This window comes from Panthera leo, chromosome C1 (assembly GCF_018350215.1).
Source record: "Panthera leo isolate Ple1 chromosome C1, P.leo_Ple1_pat1.1, whole genome shotgun sequence".
NCBI lineage: Eukaryota > Metazoa > Chordata > Mammalia > Carnivora > Felidae > Panthera > Panthera leo.
Window position 1 is genome coordinate 13,530,874 of NC_056686.1, and position 23,011 is coordinate 13,553,884.

At 57.1% G+C, this 23,011-nt stretch overlaps 1 protein-coding gene across 1 annotated transcript; it reads right to left on the minus strand.

Annotated features, from left to right (window-relative positions):
• Positions 1-127: 127 nt before the first annotated feature.
• TAS1R2 (taste 1 receptor member 2) lies at positions 128-18,424 on the minus strand. The gene is given in 13 exon segments (XM_042953568.1): positions 128-404; positions 1,505-1,638; positions 1,640-2,158; positions 2,160-2,422; positions 3,582-3,621; positions 3,624-3,666; positions 3,668-3,702; positions 10,443-10,531; positions 10,534-10,651; positions 14,361-14,469; positions 14,875-15,401; positions 16,841-17,162; positions 18,243-18,424. Coding segments are annotated over 13 exon segments (2,658 nt in total).
• Between the last annotated feature and the right edge of the window lie 4,587 nt (positions 18,425-23,011).

The window sequence follows — 23,011 nt, forward strand, 5'->3', positions numbered from 1 at the left end:
AGAGACTCAGGACCAGAGGGAGATAGTCCTGCCTTCCGTGCCGCACATGAAGCTTCCGGAAAGTTGCTCCTGCCAGGGCCGGTGTTGGGCCAATCCAGGAATCACTCCCAGGGGAGTCCTGACACAGTCACGAGGTCACTCCAGTCACTGATTCCTGAGCCCGTCGCTCAGCCTCTCCAGGCTGCAGCTCGGAGGCGTCGGCAGGGAAGTTGGGGCTCCCTGGTGAGCTGTGACAGGCCGGCTCTGACCCCTGGACGGCGAAGTCAGGGCTCCTCCCGCCATCGAGGGTGATGGGCACGGGCACAGCTAAACTCAGCATGGCAGCGTCTTCCAGGTTCAGCGGTGCCGGGGCGGCTCCGAGCACATGGGGGGCCCAAGCACCGCAAGACGACGCCCAGAATTTGCTGGGGGCAAAGCCAGTTGCCACAAGAGGCTGGTACCACGGACTCGAACATATACCACGGGCATTTGGGTGTAAAGAGGAGACACAACCTCCTTTTGAAGCCTGATGGTTCGAGGGAACATGTGAACTTGCAAAATGGTTGGCATTTATTGACTACCTACTGTATGCACTTCACGCCCATTCTCTCCGATCCTCTGATGTCCCGGCGAAGTAGGTATTGTTCCTATTTTATCTGATTTATTTTTAATCTTTTTAAATATAATTTGTCGTCAAATTGGCTAATACACAGTGTGTCAAGGGTGCCCTTGGTTTATTGTTCCTGTTTTAGAGAAGGGGCCATGTAGGCTCCGAAACAGTAAATAGAATTGGCCCAGAGTACACGGCTCAGAAGTGGCAACGCGGAAATGGAAGCTGAGGTCTCCGATCCCAGTCTTCTTTCTTGGGGCGGGGTGGGGGGAGGGGGGAACCTCTGGAAACAAGAAGGAAACGCCTTCTTTTCACCCAAGGGAGGTTTATTCATAAGCATTTTATGAAGCAGCCCCTATGCGCAGCCATGACTCAGAGAAGCTGGGTCCCAAGCTGGGTTCCAAGCTGGGGGGCGGGGGAGTCTGGGAGGTGAGGCGCAGACACGTGGGCAGGGAGTGAATGATGCCGGGCAGATGTCCCCCAACACCAGCCCCAGCCCAGCCTTCCAGCATGGCTGCCCCTGCAGGGGGAACAGAGAGGAAGGGAAGGAGCCGGAACCTGCCGACACCCGCTGTGACCACCAGATGGCGACTGTGGGCTGCTCCGACATCTCTGTCTTGGAGACCAATAGGGAGGTCACCCCGGATCCTTTTCCTAAAATGGGTGGCAGTGCCTGGCAAGCCAAACAGTTGCAGGGAAAGCGTGAGTATTTTTAGGCATCCACCAGCGGGTGGGTAAAAACGGCCAGGGTGCAGAGAACCTGGAGGGGGAGGCCAAATCAGAGAGTAGGGCGGGGTGGCGTCCCTGCTCCCAGCAGGGGCTGAACGAGTCACCACCACCCCCAGCCCCCCCCCCCCCCCCCCCCCCCCCCCCCCCCCCCCCCCGTCTCCATCTCCCAGGGTGGAGCCCTCTGGCCCCCTGGGCAGCCAGGGGGCAGTGCTAGTCCTTCCCGTGCTGTAGCCCTGAATCATGCTGCTGAAGTAGACGGGCGTGTTGCGATCCGGTTAGAAGAGGACCACGCAGCACTTGGGGCCGAAGTAGCCCAGGGGCCAAAGCGCCCAGAAGGTTGAGCACTGCGACCACGAGGTGCAGGATGGTGACCAGGACCCCCTCGTAGACAGACATGAAGGTACGGAGGGAGATGGAAGAGGTGAAGTAGAAGGTCATGCGGAAGGTGATGAACTTGGCCTCGTTGTGGGTGGTGGGCAGCTCCTTGCCCACGTAGGCGAAGCTGAAGCGCGCCACGGACAGGAGCGGGTCCAGGCTGATGTTGAACAGCAGCACTTTGTGGTAGTTGCAGGCGAGAACCGCGATCTTGGGGTCATCGGGGCCGGGGCGGGCGGCGGGCTCGGCGGTCGTGGCCAGCACGTTGCCCGCCACGAAGACACAGGGCCCGTGGTAGCGGACCCAGTAGCCGTAGGCATGCAGGAGGTGCCTGGCCATCTTGAAGACGCGGACGATCTGGAAAGAGCGCACGGTGACACAGGAGATACAGACGGTGAAGCAGAGGGCGAAGAGGGTCTGGCGGCCGAGGCACGTGAAAAACGCGGGCTGCCCGACGTACATGGGGGACCGTCACCTATGCCAGCGGCAGTGGCATCGGCATCGGGAAGCACCTGGGGCCCCCGGCCGAGCGAACCATGGGCGCGTGGCGGTGCCTCCAGAAGATCACCAAGATGGCCAGGGCGCGGAGGGAGCCCAGGATGGACAGCACGGCCACAGCGACGGCGGGTGCCTCTCGCCATTCAAGGGAGGCCAGCCGCCGCTTGAAGCAGGAGGCGTCGTTCCTCTGGGACCACCCGCAACTCGGGCAGGGCCGGCAGCCAAACTCGTCTGCAAGAGCCCACAGCAGTTCCCGTCAGATATAGCCACCTTCCCAGCACCCACATCCTCTGCACCTGCACCCGGCCAGGCTGTAGGGGCAGGGAGGGGGCGAGCCAAGGGCGATGCCTGCGGTCGTAGCCACCTCTCACTGCGTCCCTCGTATCCACCGGCCCATCAGATCCTCACTGCAACCCCATTTCACAGATGTGGCATCTGAGGCTCCTCCAGGCAGTTACAAAACCAGACAGTTACAGAGGCAGGATGTGGTCCAAGGCCCCCTTGACTCAGAGCCTGGCGACCGTAATGCCTCCCTTCCAAGACCGTACCCTCTGGTGAGATGGACATTCGACTGTTTATTCAAGTTTCTTTTTGAGCGCCATCCACTGTGATAGGCATCTGAGATGGGAGAGCACAGACGTGGATAAAACCGAGCCCCCTGACTTCCGGCTACCGACCAATTGCAAACAAACTTTTGTTGAGCACCTACTCTGTGCCCTGGGCTCTGCTGGGCACGTCGTAAGTACTCGGATCGGTAGATGTACAGACCGCTTAGTTACTAATCTGTGAAGTCATGAAAAAAAAATAATTCGGCCCCAACGGTGAACTGTGCTAAACACTGGAGGGATGACATTGTCCCCCCCCCTTCCTGGAGTTTCTGATCTATAGGGGGAGATGTCGATTCTTCTCATCAAGGATGTCACTCAATAAACATTCACCGAGCAAACATTATATGCTCCGAACTACACGAGGCACTTGGGAGGCCACAGAGAGAAATCAGATCCTAGCCCTGTCTGCCAGGAACATTTCTTCTACGGACAGAGACATTCATTCATTTGTGCGTTTGTTTGTTTGTTCATTCATTCATTCATTCATTCATCCAGTGGACATTCTCTGGCCTGACCCCCCTGGGCCCTCAGCTACATGTGTGTGCAGAGGGGATCAGTTACAGCCCCGCCTGCTTGAGGGCTGTTCCTTCTCCCACCCCCACGCCCTCACAGCATTGAAGATTTTTCTTACACCAGCGGTTAGGGAGATACAAGCGGAATCAGACATGGTCCGTGGCCTTTGGACACCTGTGTCCCCTGGATGAGACTCCAGAGACCCTGCCAAAGATGAACGGCCCTGAGAGCCCCAGGGCGGGGCAGGGGTGTGGGTCTGCGAGTCCCACGTGCAGTTTGGTTGAGGAAGGTGCCTGGAAGGCAGTCGAGAGACACTCGAAGCAGCAGGGATGCATACCCGCAGGCTTCTTCCTCAGGCTGGCCGTCCTTGGAACGCATGGACACAGGGATCTGGAGGGAGGAAGGCAAGAGATCCTGAGCCCAACCAGCAGGATGCTCAGGAAAGGGAGCCTGGCCCCTGTCCGGGATGGGGCAGGAGCAGGGATTGCCACTAGAACGGGACCTTTGTAGGGACCCCCCCCCCTCGTTTGGCCTGCCTGAGACCTGGTCCACCTTCTTCAGGTAACAGCGCGCGACTGTCGAGACGGAGACTTTCTGAGATTGCCGGGCAGATAAGATGTGGCTCTGGGGCTGCCAGCAGCCATCGTGTCTCCATAGAGGGAGGACATTCCAAGGAAGGACCTGAGATCTGGAGGGAATGAGACCCTGGATCTATCCGTGCCTGGAGTCTCAAGGTCCACTCCTGGAGTTTTCGGTGATGGGAGGGAACAACTTCACTTTGTAGAGTGGGGCAAAACGCATCCTAAAATTCAGATGGCATCTCAAGGGACCCTGAGTTCCCAACGCAATCTTGAAAAAGAACAAAACTGGGGCGCCTGGGTGGCTCAGTCGGTTGAGCGTCCGACTTCAGCTCAGGTCACGATCTCACGGTCTGTGAGTTCGAGCCCCGCGTCAGGCTCTGGGCTGATGGCTCAGAGCCTGGAGCCTGCTTCCGATTCTGTGTCTCCCTCTCTCTCTGCCCCTCCCCCGTTCATGCTCTGTCTCTCTCTGTCCCAAAAATAAATAAACATTAAAAAAAAATTAAAAAAAAAAAAAAAAGAAAAAGAACAAAACTGGGGATGCACATTTCCTGACTTCAACACTGAACTGCGAAGCTACAGTAACCCAAGCGCTGTGGTGCTGGCATAAAGAGACACATACAGGGCGCCTGGGGGGCTCAGTCGGTGGAGCGTCCGACTTTGGCTCAGGTCACGAACTCGCTGTTCATGGGTTCGAGCCCCGCGTCGGGCTCGGTGTTGACATCTCAGAGCCTGGAGCCTGCTTCGGATTCTGTGTCTCCCTCTCTCTCTGTCCCTCCCTTGCTCACACCCTGTCTCTCTCTCAAGAATAAAGAAAGATTAAAAAAAAAGAGTTTTGTGTTGTTTTTTTTTTTAAAAAAGACACACATACAGACCAATAAAATAGAACAGAGAGTCCAGACACAAACCCTCACACATACGGTCAAATGATTTTTGACGGGTGTTCCAAGACCATTCAGTGGGGGAAAGATCGTTTTTCCAATGAATGGTGCTGGGAACGCTGGATATCCACGTACAAAAGAATAAAGTTGGACCTAATGCCACGTGCGGGTACCTCAAAATGGATCCATGACTCACAGGGAGACCTAAAATCATAAAAGCTGCTACAAGAAAACACCGGGCACAAGTTTCAGGACACTGGATCTGGCAATGACCTTCCTGGATAGGACTTCGTGAAAATGGAAAACGTTTGTCCACCAAACGACAGAGAGTAATGTATGGAGAGCGTAAAAAGGCATCCCACAGAATGGGAGACAATATCTGCATGTTGTTCATCTACCAAGGGATTAATATCCAGCATATACAAAGAACTCCTAAAACATGATAACTCAGAAATGGACAAAGGACCTGAATAGAGATTTCTCCAAAGAAGATACACACATGGCGAATCAGTACTTGAAAAGCTGCTCAATCAGTAATCATGAGGGAAAGGCAAATGAAAGCTACAGTGAGAGACCAGCCTACGCCCATTGGGATGGTTGCTATCAAAAAAACGGGTCATAACCCGGGCTGGCAAGGATGCAGAGGAACCGGGACCTCCTCATTCACCGCCGGGAGTGTAGACGGGGATGGCGGTGGTGGAAAACGGTATGGCAGTTCCTCAAAAAATTAAAAACAATTAACACACAATCCGGCTTCCACTTCTGGGTGTCTACTCAAAAGAACTGAAAGCAGAGATTCAAAGACACATTTGTACACCCATGTTTAATGCAGCGTTATTCACGATAGCTTAAACGAAGAAGCGACCCAAGTGTCCATTGATGGATGAACAGATAAGCGAGATGTGATATATACCTGTAATGAATTATTCAGTCTAAAGAGGGAAGAAAATTCTGACACACGCCACAAAACGGATGAACCGTAAGAACATGATGTTGAGTGAAATTAGCCAGTCACGGAAGACAAATGCTGTGTGGTTCCGTTTATATGAGGTTCTGAGTCCAATTCATAGGACCACAAAATAGAAGGGTGGCTTCAGGGGCGGGAAGGAGGGGAGAGTGGGGAGTTAGTGTTTGAGAAGTATAAAGTTTCAGGGAGCCTGGGTGGCTCAGTCTGTTAAGCATCCGACCTCGGCTCAAGGTCATGATCTCACGGCTTGTGGGTTTGAGCCCCGCGTCGGGCTCTGTGCTGACAGCTCGGAGCCTGGAGCCTGCTTCCGATTCTGTGTCTTCTTCTCTCTCTGCCCCTCCCCGGCTCATGCTCTGCCTCTGTCTCTCTCTCTCTCTCTCAAAAATAAACATTAAAAAATTATTTTACATTAATATATACCCAAACTTATAGAAGGCAGTGAACGCAGTACTTAGAGGGGATTGTGCAGCTCTAAATGCCTGATTAAAAGAGGAGAAAGCTCTCAAATCATTACCATTTGCTGTCTTATTGCAGTTAAGTTTACTCTTGTACTGTTCTCTGTCCACATGGCACTGGATCGCTCTGACATTCGGCAGAACATCATGCGGGTCCACTTTATTCATGGCATCGTACCGACGGGATCTGGTGAGTAGGAAGCAGGAAGCACCCTTCACGCCCACGCGAGACACAAATACTTAGGTACGAGGGTATATGATAACGGCCCTGCCACACTGGTGATGCTTTCAGGGCTCCTGTGGCCTGGGAAAGGCCAGGACATCCTGTCTACGCGACAGAGCGACTTGTGACATCTTCTGCCTTCTGCCGTTAGAGACGTATGGCACTTGGCGAACCTCTCGAGATCGGGGGCGACCGCATAAATCGCTCTTGGAAAGACTGCTGCAACCCGCATTTATCAGGTGGCTCGGACGACATCCGGTTTCCAGGCAAACGATGACAAGCCCGGAGGAGGACTCTGAAGCAGGCTCTGTCTGTAGGACGTGCTGTCCTTGCCACTCGGGCCATGTGGCCAAGCAGATTTGCTGATGCCAGCGTCATCTGCAGGGGACAAGAGGGTCCAGCCCCAGTATGAGAGGTTGCAAAACGTAGCTGTAACATACCTTCCACCAGAGTACGACTCTCTATTTGAAAATCAGCTCCTGGTGTCCTGCCGGGCCTTCGTGGAGAACAAGCACGTGGCCTCAGGACATCAAGTGACTCTCAGAGGCATGGAGCTGTGTGGTCAGGCAGGAAGAGTGGCACATGTCCACGCAACGGAAATGGCACATTTGGGATCAGGCCAAAGCAGGCCCCGGGGGCGGCGGGGAGGGGGCACGGACATGTATGTTTCTTAGGTCAGTGATTCACAGGTAATCTATCCCCAGCTTGATATATTAACGTGAGCTCAAAACGGACCGTTGCCACACTAGGCTCCTCTCGGGGACGCCCCCGAAGGGCGGTAACGAGGGAACGTGTCCCCAGGGGGTAGAGTTGAGAGCACAGCACGTGTTTGTTCACTTGGTGTGGACGGAGAAAGGCCCCGGAGAGCGGATATTCCTGGATGGCTGGGCAGCGACCAATGGCTTGGCCGGCTGCTCGGTGGGCCTGGAAAGAACAAGACCAGAAGAGTGGAGAAGACATCGTCTGGGCAGAAGGGTGTGTGCGTGGATGTACGAGAGGCAAAGCCTGATGATCTTTGTGTCTCGGGCCCATGCCCGTCGAGAACCCAGGGAGCGATGAAGAACCAGATGGACAGGACGAAGCTTCCAGTACGGGTCAGCCGCCCCGGGGCTTGCACGGAGTGCCCGCGGTGGCGAGGATGGGGGCTGTGGGCGGGAGCTCAGCGGCGTGGGCTTCCTCTCCGTGGTCGGCACCGCTGAACACCTAACCTTCCAGCCCGGAACCCACACTGAGCCCTTGATTTGGTACCATTCTACATGGATGCCGGCCCATCTATCAACCGCAGGTGCCTTCTTCCCTGGAGGGAGCACTGACTCATCCGTGTAAGAACGTGCCTCCCTGTCTGCCACGCAGCACCCCCATCCCAGGGCGTACAGAGTGAACGAGTTACTGTCATGCGTCCCCCCACAAAGTCACCCCAGACAAGAGACCCATTGTGCGGCAAAGGGGGTGTGATGTGGGCACACGACCACAGGATCCACTGATACCAACACATTCCACACCACCATCGAGAAGTATCCCGTCTGATAAAACGATGGTATGGTGTATTAAGCGTTCAGGTAAGGTACCAGCTGGGGGACAGACAACACCTTGAGGGTAAGGACACTGCCCTTCAGGGTGAGGTATAAGCATTGAATGAAAGGCGGGTATGTAGCACTGTGGCCCCAACAGCTAGAACACGTGGGTCCAGCCACCACGGGGTGGAAGAAGGCTCGGCCACGCTCACCATTGTTCTCGGGGGCTCGTTGTAGAACCGGTGTTTCTTGTCCCCACAGGCTGGACTCTCCTGGAATCCAGGGTCTGGCCTCCAAAGAGGGAACATGTCCACATATCCCCAGACAAAATGGGTGCTAGGTTACCTCCTGGCTTTTCAGGGGCCGCACGTCAGGGAACGAGAAGGCCAAGAAAGGAGGAGGTAGTTAACCTGGATTAGCAGGAGGGGCCAGGTCCCCACCACACAAGAGGGTAGGAAGGAGTCCAGAAGATTCAGCGCAGTGGCCGGGTCATTACTGGGCACCTGCCACAACCACGGGCCGGCACGGACAAGGCGACTGCGGGCTCAGACACCCGGGGACAAATGTCGAGAACACCCCACCAGCCAAGTGGCCAAGGGCGAAGGACTCCGGAATGGATGGCGGAAGGAGGGAACTGCAGCTGCAGGGCCTGTGATGGTGTCCACTCGAGTCCCCGTGAAGACGCCGGGCTGGCTGCTGCCCCAAACATGGCAGCCCACCAGGCTGTGGGGAGGACGTGAGCACAGCGACGGGAGGCCATCCATCTCTGTGGCTTCTCTCACGTTTTCTCAGCCCACCTTCTAGTCCTGCCCCTGCCATAGCAACCAATCCACGCAGGGGTTACCTGTCGGCACCTCCCCTAAGCTGCACTCGGTCTCTTTCGCTCTCTGCCCGGGGGCTGTCGTGTGAGATGCTCGTGGGGAGCTGCGCACAAGGGAGTTAATGCCCCGTGCGGCGACCTTGGGCCACAGCGGGGAGGGGGGTGGTACAGACCAGTGGATCCATTCCATCCACTTCCTTCCCTTGGGGACAATTCCAAAGTGGTCCCTCGGAAGGTTCCGGTAAGATCGAGCTCACAGCCGGTGTCCAGCTTAAGAACATTCCCTGCTACTGACTTTCTCTCTATCCCTAATGGACTCTCCCCCGTCACCCACTCCTGCTCCCATGGAGCATATCCTGGAATAAACTGCACATAAACCCTTGCCTCAGGCTCTGCTTCCCAGGAAAAACCCCAGGCAAAGACACTGTTATTTGTTGACTTGCGTCCCCTCGAAGTTCACTGAAGTCTGAAACCCCAGGACCTAAAAATGTGAATTTGGAACTAGGATCATTTCAGAGGTAATCAGTTAAGACGAGGTCATCCTGGAGTAGGGCGGGCCCCCACTCCAATATGAACCATGTCTTTATAAAAGGGGAGATTTGGAGACAGACACCCCCACAGGGAGAGTGCCCGTGGAGGTGACCACAGAGGTCGGGTGAGAAAACCCCAAGCCAAGGAAAGCCAGCGATGGCCAGCTAACCACCAGAAGTTGGGAGAGAGGCCTGGAACATCCTCCCTCTGGAGAGGGTTCCAGAAAGAACCAACCCTACTGACGGCTTGAGTTGGACTTCCAGCCCCCAGACTGTGGCCCTTTGTGACAGCAGCCCTAGCAAACCATTAAAGACACCAACCCAACTGACTCCATAAAAACCCCCACGAAGCATAGGAACTAGAGGCACCCGGGACCACAGAAACTGTGGATAAAGTGTGCAGTCCATCGGGAGGACTGGTGAAGGCAGGCGGAGCTTTTTTATTATTATTATTTTTAAGTAGGCTGCGCGCCCAGCACGGAGCCCAACACAGGGGTCTAAACTCACGACCCTGAGATCAAGACCTGCGCTGAGATCCAGAGTCGGATGCTTAACCGACTGAGCCACCCAGGTGCCCTGGCTCTTTGAACTTTTAGATCCCCCGCCTCCCCCCCTCCCCACGAGGCTGGGTCTCTACCCTTCCCCACATCGCGGCCATTCTGACAGCTTGTAACCTAAGAGGGTACAACAAAGGAGCTTTCAGACTGACAGACGTCAGACACAGGTGAAGGCACAGCTACTGTCCCCAAAACGCGAGTACTAATCGATGGGATGTAGACTGAATGCTGCGTATAGAGACGTGCGAAAGCTGTGTGGCCTTTTATGGGTCACACGACCCCCTCTGTGCCTCCAGTTTTCCAACCCCAAAGACAGGAGGAACAGTACTCTCTATTTCCCAGGGTTGACATGAGAATTGAAGTCCTTAGCACACACGTGTCCCCCTAACGTTCACTTTGCGCAGCCCCCTGAGCCCCTGGGTCCTGAGGATCCAGAAAGCTCTAGACTTCCACAGTGCTTAGTCAATGGGAGGAGGGACACCCACAAATAGGGACGCCATCATTGCTCAATAATGGATCTCAGGTCCACAGGGCCCTTGCCACCCCTGCACGAGCCAGTGCCCAGACCCAGGTCCCAGCCCCCCACCAGCCCTCCGAGAGCTGACCGTGTTGTTGGCCGTGTGCCAGGAGACGTCACGGATGGCCCTCAGCCGTCGTAGCACCGGGCAGTAGGAGGCGATGCTCCGGAAAGGTTCTGGCTCAGGTCCCACCGCCACTGGATGATCTCCAGGCGCATGAGTAGGTCCCCTCGCTGGTCAAAAAAGATCCGGTGGCCCAGGAGGGTGAAGCTGACCTTCCAGATTTCCTGAAGCAGCTGGAGAGGCCACAGGGAAAGGAAGCGAAGCTGGCGTCAGAAGTCGGGCCCGATCTGGGGGAGAGTGACTACCCCACGAGACTGGGCGTCCACATCCCTACAAGGGGGCAATGAGACCGCAGATGTGGCCACCCGGGAGGCAGCGGCTGGGAGCCCCGGCTCTGTCGTCGGACACACCTGGGTTCAGGCACCAGCTCTGCCACCTGCTCTGAGCCTTGGGCCTGTCGCCCAACCTCCGTGAGCTCCAGTCTCCTCTTCCGCAAAGTAGGACAACAAAAACCCTGTCTCCCGGGCTCTGAAGCAACACGTGAGTTTCCCAATGTTGGGAGCTTAGCACAGGGCCTGCAAACTAGGAAGTTCTCCCCTCCGGCCGAGGTGTCGACATTGTTCCTGCTCCCCGGAAGTCACCTCGGCCATCCCGTGGGGACCCAACACCTGGGCTCCAGAGTCCACCGCTTCTCTCACTTGCAAGGGTCAGCTGCCCTCACCCCTGCCCCCTGGGTGCTTCCGGCTTCCCCACAGTTGCAGGCGACCCTCCGGTCTCTCCCCCGTGCCATCCCCCGTCACTCTGAGAATGCAGAAGCTGTACAAACTGGAACACGCTTTGGACTGGGCATCCTTTGGCCTGAATCCCAATCTGAGCTCCTTCCTCAATTTGCTGTGTGACTTTGGCCAAGTCACTGAACCTCTCTGGGCAGACCACCGCCCACCCCCCGCCCTCGAAAGAGCTTCCAACTTAGATACCCCATCAATCTGACTCCTCGGCTTTCCCTCCATAAATGAGAGAGTCTATTGGGCTATGTCTTGGGGGTCCAGAGCTCACCTCGCCTCGGGGACCGACAGACAGACAGCCAAGCGCTTCGGGCCCTAGCCTTCTTCCTGCTCTGCCCAGGGAGTGAGGTCTCCAGAAGCCTCTTTGGAATTTGCACATGTTGCTGGGACCGAGGGCAGTGGTCTTGGGAGCTGAGAGGAGGAAACTCCTCCCCGGTGGCGGCCTCTGGATGGGGATCCGGATGCCGTGAAGGGCCCACAGGGAACCAACAAGGTCCTGGTGTCGGATTCCAGGGCTCGAAGGCAGGGGGTCAGAAAGTATTGTCCCTGCAACCCTCCTGAGTGGAGGAGGTCTGGACTATTGTCCAGACACTGGTGTCAGAAATGAATGAGGAGAAAGAGAAGGACATTCGGCTTCTACTCGGCAGCAGGTAATGTGTACACATCACTGCTAATCCTCACAAAAGCTCAGCAGGGTGCGTATTATCCTTTCCAGCCAGCACAGGAGGAACCTGGGGCTCAGAGATATTAATTAACTTGCCCCAGGTTGCACCGCTAATGGGGCCAAGCTGGACTCAAACCCAGGTCTGCCTGAGGACAAAGCTCTCTGCCTCCCAACGGACGGACAGATGGGCCACAGCTGAGACGCTGGGGTGGACAGAGGCGGAGAGAAGGACGCAGTGAAGAGCCAGTGAGGGTGGTGAGCAGGTGGCCTGTGGTCCCGGCCGGCTGGTCACTGTTAGAGCCCCAAGGGCCCCAGTCCCAACCCCATTAAGTAAAAGGATGGGACCCCAAGACTCTGAGAACACCTTGCAACTCCAACGCTCTATGATTCCACGACCTGCTGAAGATCTTCCCTTGGACTCCCGAAGCCCCCTCTCATTTGCCAGCCTGGATTTTCCCCAGCCTCCCCCTAATCGCCCCCTCCCCATCATCACGGGCGGAGCGTCCTCCTGGCCTCTATCTCCAAGTCTCCCCTTCACCTGGGCCTCCCCCTCCTCCCTGCCCCCAAGGGGCGCCCTCCTCTCCATCCCCACTGCCCCTGTCCTGGAGCGTCACCACCCCCTGGCCACTCCCTAGCTGGGTGACCGTCACTCCTCTGAACCTCCATCTCCCCTCTGTATGGGCAGCAACCATCGAGTAACAGTGGTTAGTCACAGGGCGTCTGGGGATAGATGATAATTCACACAGAGGGGTTAGCACAGTGCCGGGACATAGTAGGGGCTCATTCATTCATTCATTCATTCAAGAAATATCCACTGAGAGTCAACTCTGAGCCAGATCCGGTTCCAGCAGCACAGAACAGGACGGTAGGATTGAAAGGTCCCTGCTCTCCCCGGCCTACGTCTGGGAGGAGGAGGGTGGTGGGGAAGAGCCGATAAACAAGAAGGCAAGTAAATAAACACAACAAAGACACTTCGGGGTAAGAGTTATGACAAAAATCCACAGGCTGGCGTGGCATGACCCAGCATTGGGGGGAGGGAGCCCTGCACAAGTGGGGCCTTTGGGGTAACGGAGAGGGACAGCCGGAGCTCAGCTTATCCCCTCACCGGGCAGTATGCCCGCGGTAGGGTGGCATCTACCCCCGGGCAGAGGGCATCGTGGTCTAACGCGTCTGCACAAAAGGGCATCATTTCTACTGTTCACGCCAGTGGAGACCCTGGGAGACGTTGCCATAGGATGATGGGCTGGGGTCCCTACTTCCTGTCCCTGTCACCCCTCCACCTCCACCCCAAACTGGCTTGTTGGATTGCCTTCAAAACAGCAATTTCGGTGCTTGCCTTGGAACTCACTGTGGGCTCCTACTGCGTCTAGAGCAAAGCCCCAGCTCCTTCATCCGGCACTTAATGCCCTCCAATGTCACCTGCAGCTCCCCTTGTCCCCCATCCTTTGGTCACAGTGGCCTGATCACACGACCCAGACCACCATTCTCCTCCTGAGATGTCAAGTGCCTCCCTGGCCCTTCTCACTCCCAGCGATGCCGCCTCTCGCGCACACACACACACACACACACACACACACACACACTGCACCTCTGACCTCCTGCAGCACTCAGCAGAGACAGATCTTCCCGACTGTCCTTGTCCTTCCCAGGGTGAGGGTCCGGGGCACCCGCAGTGCCCAGCCTGGGCCTGGCACGTCGCAGGTGCTCAGTAAATGAGTTGCCATGATTGGTGCTCTTTGGTCTCCACTGTTGGGAGAGGAAAGAAGTCAACTGGTCCTTCATCACAGCCGTTGCCACAGTTGTCTAGGAAAGCTGAACAGTACGGTGGGAAAATCGGTGGGTTCAAAGGGCCGACCTGGGTTCAAAGCCACGAACCACTGCTCACCACTAAAACCACCACAGACAGGTCACTTTGACTCCCTGTCTCAGCCTTCCTATCTGTGGATTATCGACCTCGTAGGATGGCCACGATTTAGGGTGATGTATTCCAGGCACTCATGGACCACTGGATGCTCAAAAGACAGTAAAGCACCCATAATAATTATGTATATTATTAATGTAGCAGGGCACACAGTAAAATATAATATTCTGCTGGCTGAGGCTAGAATTCCTTTAAAGAATCATTGTAGTTTTAGAAAAAAATAAGCACTTAGGGTTGCAAGGTTAGGCTCTGAGATTATGGGGTAGAGAGGTTACAAATAAATAGATTAAGGGAAAGGGGGAGTTTTTGAAAGAGCTAACTCAATGGCTCTGTGGAGGAAGCAGACAAGCATTTGGGGAGGGGGGATCGAGAAGAGGGGAGGAAGGCGAGAATAAAGACAAAATATAGACAGCGTTAGGGGAGTACCTAAGCCCCAAACTTTAAAGCAAACAAACGAACAAGGAAGCATTCAAGCACAGTGTGCGTCTCTGATGAAATTCCCCTCTGGTCCTCCAGATCCTCAGTAAAATCTTCTACCCACATAAACTTCGTGGTTAGGTGTGTGTGTGTGTGTGTGTGTGTGTGCACGCGCGAGCACGCAGATCAGAAAAATACAGATTTAAATTCCAGGTCTGAATCCAGGCGACTCCTTGCCTCCTTACTCCTCTGAATCGTCCAGACCTGGAACGACAGAAGGTGCATAAACCCAAGGCAGAGCCTCAGAGAGCTGAACACAGAAGTCCTCCCCCAAGGCTGCCACCCTGGAGAAACGGCAGGGGGCCCGGGGTGCCCACTGCCTGCCAGGCCTCCTTCCAGGGAACTTCACCCAAATCTCCTGCCGGGACAGGCTATCTTGGACGGCCAGGACTACATTAATGTAAAAAAAAGGAGTTTTGTCACCATGAAGCACTTCTGGTTTTATGTGTCTGGGGACAGGGTACGTCCCCTGGCCTCTCCTGCCAGTTTGCCCAGGACCTGGCCAGAGAGGGGGACGCTAGAGCAGGGCAGTGGTCTCCGTGGCAACCACTCAGGGCTGTGGCGGCGCCTGCGCTGTGTGGCCCCGACTCTCCGTGGGCGGGGCCTCACCTGCCAGGGATAAACGACCCGCTAGGAGCGGCTGGTCTGGGTGCAGCCCAGGAGCCTGTGCAGCGCGTGGGCCTGTCGTGCAGGACCGGGTCGATGGCCCAGGACTCGGAGGCGATCCGCACGACGCCCGTGAGGTTCTGGCGGAGCACCTCGCGGAAGAAGTTGTGCAGGACCAGCTCTGGCGACAACAGGACCACGATGCGCGCAGAGCTCTGCCGCTGCTCGTCCACGATGGCCTTCAGGCGCCGGCGCTCCCACTGCGTCACCGCCTGGCTGGGCTGGGGCATGGGCAGCGTCACCCGGAAGGCGATGCAGATGTCGCCGCCGGCCGGGCGATCGCTGAGCAGCTGGCTGTTGTCGCGGCCGTAGTCGCCGCTGCTCACCAGCGCGATGATCCAGTTCCGGCGGAAGTACAACATCAGCTGCACCATGGCGTCGGTCTGGTGATCGGCGCCCGGCGCTGTGCGCAGAAGGGCCGGGAAGCGCTGCTTGTCCCGTAGCTCGTCACTGATGGCGCTGTAGGTGATCTGCCCGAGAGCGGAGGGCCGCCAGCGTGAGCTAGGGTCTCACCAGGCCGCCATCACCCCCCCACCCCGGGGTCACCACAGCATCCCCCCACCCTTCCCCTTGGCTGTCTCTGCTGCTGTTCGTGGCAGCCGGTGGCCTCTGCGACCACTTGTCCGTCACCTTACTCCTCAGCTCAAAACTCCCCAACAGCTCCTAATGTCACTCGAGGACAGCCAGAGTCCTTCCGTGGCCCCCAAGGGGCTCCACCACTGACCCCGGCCCTCGCCTCTCTGGCTTCGTCTTCTCCTACTGTCCCGCCTGGTCCCGGGGCTGCTCACCGGTTCGGCCAACGCACCAGGCTCCTGCCGGCCTCTGCATTCGCTGCCCCCTCTTCCGGAGCACTCTTCTCCTAGGCACCCACATAGCTCCCTCACTCCTTCCCCTCCCTCAGGTGGTTGTCCAGTTGTCAGAAAGAGCCTCCTGGCCACCCCGCTTGAAACTGAGGTCTCCCCCTACCCGCCTGCCCACCGACCTGTCCAGCCTCCCTCGCCCTGCTGGCCTTTTCATTCTGTCCGGTGCACATCTCACTTTCCAACAGCCTATATCACAGTGTTTACGGACATGGCCTGGCTCTCCCGCCAAGAGATGAGCTCTAGGTGTTGTTCCCTGCCGTATCCCCAGCCCTACAACAGCACCTGCTCCATAAATATTTGTTAAACATAAGAAAGAATGAGTTTAGTCCTGGACTAGATGCCTCATGTAAGCGTATTAATGTTTACTAAGCACCTGCTACGTGTCAGACCCCTGGCACTTTACATAACAAAAATGACAGCAAACAGTGTAACTACCTACTATGTGCCGAGCCTCGTGCTAGCTGCTTTTTAGGGCATAAAAACTTTTTTTTTTTTTAATGCGTAAAAACCTTATGCCAGTTCTGGTCGAGGCACCTTTAATCATGACGATGACAACACTTAGAATGACAGTAGTCATACCAATGGCACTTTTTTGAGGACCTCTTATGCGTCAGGCCTTGTGCCGGGCAACCGTACAAGATAGTGTCCAGCACTTCCTGAGTTTTCATCTTTGTGCAAGATGCTTTACGTACCATTACATAAGCGACTAGCTTCTGTGTCCTACAAACTCCTGCATAGCTTAAAGCCTTTAACGTTCAGACAGTCCTAGGATGGAACTCTTATCATCCCATTTTATAGGTGGGGAAGATGAGGCTCAGAGAGTTAAGAGGTTTGCTCAAGACCTCACAATGGCCAAGACGCAGAGCCAAGATGCACACCCAGGTGTGTCTGCCTCCAAAGCCTGAGCTCTTAACCACGCGGCTGGGCTGCCTTCCTAGGATTGGGGTTGACATTCTGACCCTACTTCCCGCCTCCTCCTACCCCCAGGATCGGTGGGGGGAAGTGAGCCCCCTGGATAACCACTCCTCTGCCCCCCAGCTCCTTACCCCAGGACCCAGGGGCCTCCCCTGTGGAAGGAGGAAGAGAGAGAGGAAGTGGGCCACCGTCACAGTGGACTCAGAGTTGCCAGGGCCGAGGACAGCCACCGCACGGGGCACCCAGTGGCTGTAGTCCTCCTGGATGGGCAAGGAACAGTCCTCCTTTGCCGGGAAGTGGAGCACGGGCTGGACGTCGTTGGAGGTGCGGCCGACAGCCACCATCTCGTAGCCCAGCAGCACGCCAGGCAGCAGGCTGCTCTGGCTGTTGATCTCCTCCCCTGCAAAGCGCATGGCCTGCATGAGATCGTAGCCCAACACTCTTATTTCATACCTGGGGGAGCCACGTGGGGTGGAGTGAGAGGCAGGTCCAGAGTGAGAGGAGGAAGGGATGGGAGAGCCGGGGAGTCCCCTCTGCCTGCCATAGGAAAGCCGAGGAGTGGCCCGAGAAGGAGCCACTCCAGAAGATTCCGGCATTTTTATCTCATCGTTGTCACCTATCACCATCACCACCACCGCCATTCTCACCATAGTCTTCACTCTTTGCATTATCACCATTATTACTGCTCTCAATCTTATCGGCATCACCACCATCACTGAACTCCCCTCTGTCATCACCGGCGTCAGCACATTCACTCGCCAATGTGCCGTCACTGGTAACCACCACACTGGTCATTCCCGAGCCAGCGTGTGATCTTCCCCAACGTCACATAAAGGGGGCACTTCTTACAGTCAGCTTTTACACACTCTTTTTTCTCTCCCTCTCTCACAGGACGCCTTCACCCTCTCTGCACCAAGTCGCTATCTCATCATCCCACGCTGGGTCCGCTATCCCAGCCTTCGTGCTTGCACAAAGGTGTCTCACCCAACCTTGAGTGATGCAGCCACCCCCAGGGCTCACAGGGGACAAGGTGAGTGGAGGAAATCCCTTCTGGTCCTGGAAGCACCCCTTCCCACCTAACCGCAGCCCTAGAGAAATGCAAACCTTCCCCTCCAGTCTGAGAACCTGCGACCGAAAAACCACATTTCCGCCTTCCAAAGGCATAACCCCTGGTTTCTAGACTTGGACTTGACATGGGCTCAGTGGGAGTTCCCCACTTGACAAAGTAGGTGGGGGTGGTCTCGACAACCCCTCCAGGCTCAAATACCCTGTAACTCTTTATTTATTAAGACACGCGGTGGGACAACCAGCTCTCCATATTTCAGAATACAATTGCCAAAGATTTTGGTAACATGAACCGCACGGGGTCTCCCTGCAGGCCGGTGGGGATAATGCGGGATGAGAGGTTGGCAATGAATGAAGAAGAGCATTTTGAGCCCTTGGTCTTGGCGTGGTCCCCTGAGGAGCACAGGACCAGCCCAGGCTTCCCACTCCGCCCCCGTCACCACCTCCAGCCCCACACTGGCGACTCACCCCTTGCACTGGGGCACCTGCAGGAGGTTGAGGTGGACGATGCCCTTCACGTTGGCATGGAGGGTGAAGAGGCCGCCGAGGAGGTAATCCCCAGCCAAGTAGAAGTCTGAGTTCTCAGCCGGCTCAGCCAGGAGCCGCGGCAGGATGATGAGGGAGCAGACTTCCCTGGCCCGGGGTCCCATGGCTGGGAAGTGAGGGGTCCCCGGAGGTGGCCCTGCCTTGACACCAGGGGATTTGCACAGACATTTACATAGTGACGGTCTTGCCATGGCCGAAGGGGTGGGGAAACACCTGGACAGGTGGAGAAGCTTGAGAACTCTGGGGGGGAAGAAGAGGCTAGAATTAGGATGATCCCTTCCTAGGGCATGGTGGGCCCTGGGGGGTCTGGGAGAACGCCCTGTGGAGGTAGAGAAAGCATGTCCTGCTATCTCGGACACAAACTTAACCTTCTGCCACTCGGTTAAGGACAGGTCCCATGCCCCTGACATTTCCAACATCTGGGAGTAAAGGGCACAGATACTCACCCAGGAGACAGAGTAGAACCGGATCAAGTTGATCCTGGCAGGTAGTACTTTATGTACGGCCCCTGACCCAGGACAGGTGTTCCAGTAAGAACCAGGCATCATGCTGTGTGCTCGCCATTCACCATCTCGCTCGATGATCACATTAACGGGGACTATGACCGGCCCCATTCCGCAGATGAGAAAACTGAGGCACAGAGAAGCTTACGAAGCTCACCCTGGGTTGCACAACCAGCAAAAGTGGGGACTCAAAGCACACAGTCAGATGCTAGGACCTGGTTCTCAATCTCCACGACGTATAACATCATGAGGTCACGGCCTTTGCTAAAAAGCAGCGTTTCAGCAGCTAAGAGAATGGGAGCGGCGAGGGAGGCAGTTAATACCCGTTAGCCCGACAACGCAGCAGTCAGCGCTGCTGGGTGAGCCCCGCTCTGGGTGCCCCCTTCGTACCCAGCACCAAGGGGCGGGGTTACTGTCAGAAAAGAGAGCTGAAAATTTCCAAAGGGAGATGGTTCCAGCAAACAGGGCACCCATCGGAAACTGAGACCCTGTCCGCGTAATGTCGTTGTGGTCCTTTGGTGGCCCGGAGGGAGCCTGGGGACACCTACTGTGGAATGCTCGACACAGACGAGTCTGTTACAGCTGGGGCCCATTAAGGCCTCTGGGATCCGGGGTTGTGGGGAGAGGGGGTTCCCAGGCACAGAAAGCTGGCCGAAAACCTCATGCTCTCCCCCTGTCCCACCTCAGCCAAGCCCGGCTCCTTCTTCGAGGGCTAGTCGGTGCCTTGCCCCCTCCAGGAAACCATCCCTGGCCCCAGTTCACAGGAACCACCCCTGCTCTGAGCTGCAGAGGCACAGCGACTGCACGCGTCACTTCTAAGGAGGGAGAATAAAGCGGTTGCTGGGAGGTCCCGGGACGTTCTGGAGACTCCCAGCAAAGTCAGGCTCTCTAACCAAGCTCGGGGGGTAAGCAGATGGCAGAGAAAAGAAAGCATCTAAATTAACCGGAGCCCCTGGGTGTGGCCCCAGCCCCAGGGTGCACGATGGCGGAGGGAACCACGAACCCAGCAGGCGCTGACTAGCTCACGGTGCGGCAGGGCTAGGCGAGGTTCGAGGGACACAGACAGGACACCCGGGGGACGTGGCCCGGAGCCTCGGAGACTGTGAGCTCCGCGGGGGAGGCAGGGTCGAAGCCTCGAGGCCTGCCGGGATGGTGGTGACAACGCGCACAGGTCACTTCCGTCGCTAACGTGTTCTGAGGGCTCGCAGCATGCCAGGTATCGCGTGGAGCCCTCTCCATCTCTGTTATCCCACTTCTTTCTCACTACCTTCCTTTTTTTTTTTTTAAGTTTATTTATTTGTTTTGAGAGAGAGAGAGAGCAAAAGCAGGTGAGGGGCAGAGAGAAGGGAAGACAGAATCCCAAGCAGGCTCTGTGCTGTCAGCACACAGCCTGATGCGGGGCTTGAACTCACGAACCGGGAGATCATGACCTGAGCCGCGATCCAGAATCGGATGCTTAACCGACTGAGCCTCCCAGGCGCCCTATTCTCGCGACCTTCTGATGTGCTCTTGGTATGTCTCCACTTTGCAGATGAGGACGCTGAGGTTCAGAGAGGGACAGTCACTTATCCAGAGCCACACAGCGAGTGAGTGGACTGGAGGAATCGGAGACCCGAATGTGGGCTGCAGAAAGTGGTGGGGACTGAGGGGCTCCCAGGGGAAAGGAATAAGGGGCCCCCTTGACAGGGATGATCTCTCTGAAGGCCAAAATCTGAGGAAGGAGCACTAGACGGGGAGCCAGGAGCCTTGGTTTCCGGGCCAGCTGTGCAGCCACTACCCTTGGGCAAGTCACTGCCATTCTCTGGGCTGCGGCCTCCCTACGAGTAAAATGGAATCAATGCTCTTAACATTTCGAGGATGAGGATCCTTTTGAGATTCTGATGAAAGCCCTGAACACTGACACACATACACCCAGTGACTCAAACCCCAGGGTGCGCGAGGCTCGGTGCACGAGGCTCTGCGTGAGCCCTGGGCTTCGGTGCCCCGGACTGGATCATCTCCGCAGCCCCCGTGGCCTTGACATCATCTGGGAGGGGCAGGTGGGTGAGGCTGGGGTGCGGGCCGCTCCGAGGACAAGCGCCCGGGAACCCCGTGGTGCCGTGACTCTCGTTCAGGGTTGCATACACAGCACGCGCCCCAGGGTGGCCTGGGCCTGACACAACCATCACCCGCGTGGCCCAGTGCGGGCCCAACGTCCCCGCGTTCGCCTCTGTGTGGCCACTGGCGGCCGAGGTGATGGAGAGCCATGATAGGCTTACGCAAAGTACGCGGGGGGGAGGCGACAAGAAAACGGGGGCCAGGAAAGGCCGTGAATTTGCCTTAGATCTGCCGCCCCCGTGTTCACGGAGAGGAACTAGCTCCATTTGCTTCGGGCTGGAAGGGGCCGCCCTGAACCTCCCTCCTCCCCTTGCCAAGATGGTTGGAGGGGGGATGGCGTGCAGGGGGCACCCCCAAGTGAGGCCTTGCCCCAGGGATGGAGGGGGCACAGCAGCTCCTCTCCCCCACCCGACCCTCCAATCTGTCCTCTGACTTGCACGTCCTTCCGTCTGCTACCCTGCACCCCACTCCCCATTTCCCCTCTTTCTTTCCGGCCCGTGCTGCCTCCTCCGGGGCAAAAGTGGGGGGCTGGAAACCCAGCTCCGGTCTGGCTTACGGTGGGACCAGGGGCAGGTGGGCAGGACCTCCTCCCCTGGGAAGGTGTGGCAGACAGGCGACCCCAGCCAGCCTGGCTCAGAGATCCTCAAAGGAGGGTCACCGGGGAGGCCTCAGGGCCAGTTTCCAGAGACCCTAACCTCATCAGTCACCCCGCTGAGAGAAGTTTAGACGTCAGAAGTGAAGCGGACGGGGTGGCCCCTGCAGGAGGCCACGGTGTGGATAAAGAACCAGAAACCGTGTCCCACAGGGAGGTGAAGAAAGGGGGTGCTGCTCCTGGAGAAGAAGACTCAGGGAGCTCTCGACGGGAGTGCAGGGGCCTAGGGTGGGGGGCGAGGTGGTCCCGTTCCTGGGCCCTAAGGGCTCAGCCCAGTGGACAGGGGCCAGGCAGGGGTTCTGAGTCCCCTCTGCCTCCTCACCCATAAAGTGGCCCAAACCACCCTCAGTGGGAGCGAGTAAATGGGAGGGATGCACCCTACACTCCAGCGTCCGTGGCTTTGTCCCTGGCACGGCACTCTCGACCTTCACCCCCATAAAAGGCCGGGGTCCCTGACTCTCTACGGCTCTTCTTTCTAAGGCTCAGATCTGCCCAACCTGGGTGCCGATCCTGGCTCTGCCGCTTACTGGCCGCGTGACCTCGCCCAGGCACGTCCCTCCCTGAGCCCCGCTCCGCTCCCGATGCCTGCCTGGACTCATGTCATGGCGCAGGTGTCTGAGCATCCGCTGCCTCGATCCGCCCTGGCCCCTGGGCGCCAAACGCTCCGGGGGCTGAGGGCGACTGCCTGGGCGCCTGGGGCCTGGAGGGAGGACACAGCAGAGTCCCAGGGCAGCGTTGTGATGTACCTCGGGCACCTGAGGGTCGTGAGGCACCTGCTCCACCATTGGAGTGGCTGCCAACATCCTGAGAGGGTCAAGACTGGCTGCTTGTGTTTGGAGCCACAGCGACAGGCGTGCCTCATCCTGCCGGCTCACGGCGCGGCTCCTGCCCAGAAGCTGCTGTGTTCCTCCCAGGGAGCAGGGCGGAGGGGGTGCTGGTACGGCCACCAGGAAAAATCCCGTCCCTGCCCCTTACTGAGCGGGCCTTCTTTCCCTAAGCCTCAGCTTCCTCATCTGTGAAATGGGGCTGAGATGATCCCGCCTCCCTCACAGGCCGGTCCTATCCAAGAAAACGACTGGGAGCAGCTGTGCCAGAAACAGGTGCTCAGTGAGGCCCGGCTTCTCCTCCTTCCTGGGCACAGGTATCCAGGGTGAAGGTGTGAGGGAGGGGTTGAAAATAAGAAGGTCTCAGGGGCGCCCGGGGGGCTCAGTCGGTTGGGCGTCCGACTTTGGCTCAGGTCACGAGCTCACTCACGGCTTGTGAGTTCGAGCCCTGCATCTGTCTCTCTGCACGGAGCCTGGCAGCTTCGGATCCTCTGTCCCCCTCTCTCTGCCCCTCCCCTGCTCATGCTCTCTCTCCCTCCCTCTCTCAAAAGAAAGTGTCTCTTTGGGGCACTGAAGCGGGGCTCACGCGCAAAAGCCTGGCAGGCAGGGACGGGG